Source organism: Anopheles bellator, chromosome X (assembly GCF_943735745.2).
Source record: "Anopheles bellator chromosome X, idAnoBellAS_SP24_06.2, whole genome shotgun sequence".
Taxonomy (NCBI): Eukaryota; Metazoa; Arthropoda; class Insecta; order Diptera; family Culicidae; genus Anopheles; species Anopheles bellator.
In genome coordinates, this window is record NC_071287.1 from 1488008 (window position 1) to 1491004 (window position 2997).

General features: G+C 58.0%; 1 protein-coding gene across 1 annotated transcript in view; it reads left to right on the plus strand.

Moving 5' to 3' along the window:
* Positions 1–659: 659 nt before the first annotated feature.
* LOC131213242 (uncharacterized) overlaps positions 660–2997 on the plus strand; it is a 17418-nt gene continuing 15080 nt past the window's right edge. The window contains exon 1 of the mRNA XM_058207249.1: positions 660–1332. Coding sequence (XP_058063232.1) covers positions 660–1332 — 673 coding nt within the window. The remainder of the gene's footprint in view (positions 1333–2997) is intronic.

Sequence of the window (2997 nt, forward strand, 5' to 3'; positions counted from 1 at the left end):
AATTAACCACGAAGCGGTAACTGGAATTTTTGGAAACGATGAAAACAAAGTGTTGTTTTGTGTGCGATGTGTTAACAGGAGCGCGAAAGCCAATATTGAGTTTCCCACAAATCCGGGCATTTTTGACGGATTGATTCGGGTAAATTGCGCATAATTGCTTCACCATCAGCAACAGTAAACATTCCACTTGTGACCGAGCTCCTAATTTCGTTTGATAAAGATTCCTTTGCCATCCATTTTTTTGGCAGAGACAAAAACCGACAATGAGCCAAGACAGCTGTCAAAAATTGACTCAAAACTGACTTGATTACTCAAAATGGCCGAAATTTTCCACATAAGTGAGTGACATGAGTAGCAACATAACACCATCAATTAAAACTCTCACTCTCTAAAATCACAGACGGTCCCAAACTTGGGCGATTAAAACTTGTTTTTAAGTAGAAATCCTTTGCCAAATGCCAAACCATGGGCAATGGTTTCGTCAGACGAAACACAACGATGTGGGCTAAAGTGACAGCTAGAGCCGTTCGGTTGGCATTCTTGCATACGTCATGCATCTACATATATGTACCTATTCTTCCCCCCCTCTCTCTCTCTCTCTCCCTCTCTCTCTTTCTCGCTCTTACAATTGGCTTTCGTTACACTTTCGTTCCAGAGCGATGCACCTGACGGTTAACAGCACGTCGACGCTGAGCAACGGTAGTGTCGGCGGTGGAGGAAGCGGCGGATCCGGACCACAGAGCAACGGTGGCGGGGGCGGTGGTGGTGGTGGTGGTGGAGGTGGTGGCGGCGGAGGTGGAGGCCTCGGGTGCGGCTCATCGTCCGGCGGCGGCACCAGTGGCCCCACCAGCGGCGGTGGTGGCGGCGTGGTCGGCGGCGGGGTAGTGGCGGCGGCGGCGGCGGCGGCGGCGGCGGGCGGGAACGGGAGCGGCAACGTCGCGAGCAGCAACAGGTCGAGCGCGGGTGCCGGCGCCGAAAGTGGCCCACCGTCGGCGGCCAGCATCCTGAACGACACCTACACCAAGATGACGTCGGACATCCTGGCGGAACGGACGCTGGGCGACTTTCTGTCCGAGCACCCGGGCGAGCTGATTCGGACCGGGAGTCCTCTGTTTGTTTGCACAGTGCTGCCCCCGCACTGGCGATCGAATAAAACACTTCCGGTCGCGTTCAAGGTCGTCGCGCTCGGGGACGTCGGCGACGGCACGATGGTGACCGTGCGGGCCGGGAACGACGAGAACTACTGCGCCGAGCTGCGCAACTGCACCGCCGTCATGAAGAACCAGGTGGCCAAGTTCAACGATCTGCGCTTCGTCGGCCGCAGCGGCCGCGGTGAGTGTCCATGTCCATGTCCAGGTCCAGGCTTCAGGTCCGGGTCCAGGTCCAGGTCCAGGTCCAGGTCCAGGTCCAGGTCCAGATCCGGGTTTAGATCCAGGTCCAGGTCCGGGTCCAGGTCCAGGTCCAGGTCCAGGTCCAGGTCCAGGTCCATGTCTAGGTCCAGGTCCACGTCTAGATCCAGGTCTAGATCCAGCTCTGGATCCAGGTCTATATCTAGGTCCAGGTTCCAAGTTCTTCTGAGCTTCTCGAGCAGTCTTCGTTGTCCATTATCGGTTCTGCCACAAAGAATAGACAGTAGCCTACACTCGGTGTTTGTGTTTCGTCTCTGTGTGTGTGTGTGTGTGTGTGTGTATGTGTGTGATAGCCACCAGAAATGGGAGATGTCGCAGGACAATCAGGACCTTTGCCATCCAGGAGTGTGATGTGCATGTAGAGATAGCTCACAGCATATGCATCGATCAGGTATAGTGCACGCCACACTATACATGTGTTTGTGCGCAGGGTACTGTGTGTCACAGATGTCCTGCTGGCGAGCCAGACGAGCCCACAGGACTCGCGCCCAGGACTCGCGCCCAGGACTCGGACGGTGGAGGTCGATAGATCGGTATCGCCAGCCACGCCCGCCATCAATTAAAACTGGAGCACACGTCCAACGACCACACACACACAAACACACACACTCGCACACACACACCCCCACCCCCACCTCACCCAACCTCACCCACCCCCTCGTGTGTTGAGCCCCGGGAAAGATTGGCGAAAGAGTTACATACGCGTTCTGTGCGCGCGTTCACCGCGTGCTCTACGCGCCCCGCGCTCCTGCCGGTTCCCCTGGGACCGGTTCCCCCTCCCACCCTGCCCACCCCTCCCGGGCCCGGGTGCCGTTGCCCCGCGCGCGCGCCTCTGGCTGCGCCTCTACATATGCGGACACAATTTTCATTAAACAACTCGCAGCAGCAGCAGCAGCAGCTCGCAGCAACTCTCGTCTCATTACCGGCTTCCTGAGCTCTCCCGGATCCCGTCCTTTCACCTTCCCGCCCCCCTTCCTGTCCTGTACCTCGCACCTTCCCTGCAACTCCCTGTCATCCCAAAAGCATCCAGCCTCCGCTCTGGCCTCCGCTCCGGCCTTCGGATTTTAACAACATCACCAGCAAGCATCACGCAGCACGCACGCAACACACGGTGGGTGGGGTGGTGTTGTGGGGTGAGGGGGTGGCACGGGGAGGGGAGGGTTGGCCCGGTTGTCATGGCATTTCCTCCATGGTTCGGGCTCGACTGCGGCCAAAGACGCGGCCATCCTCGCCGTGCGTTTAATAATGCGTAACGTGCGTAAGTGAAACACACGCCAGCGGAGGGTGGTGGGGTCGGGAGGGTGGGTGGGGGGTGTGGGGGTGGGTGATGGTAACGGTGTGAAAAAGTATGCGCCAAAGGATGCGCCTCTGAGATACGCGCCCTGCGTGCTAATAGAATTGAGAGGTGTAAATAATATGCGATTCGCGCCCCCCCCCCCCCCCCCCGCCGCCAGGATTCTACCATGCGGTGGGTGGCGTGGGAGGTTGGTTGGGAGGGGGTGGTTGATAAGGCACCCGGCGTGTTTGTGTACGCTCTCGGTTCGGCGTCCGTGCGGTTTATGAATATTTCGGGTGTGTTCGGGGGGGG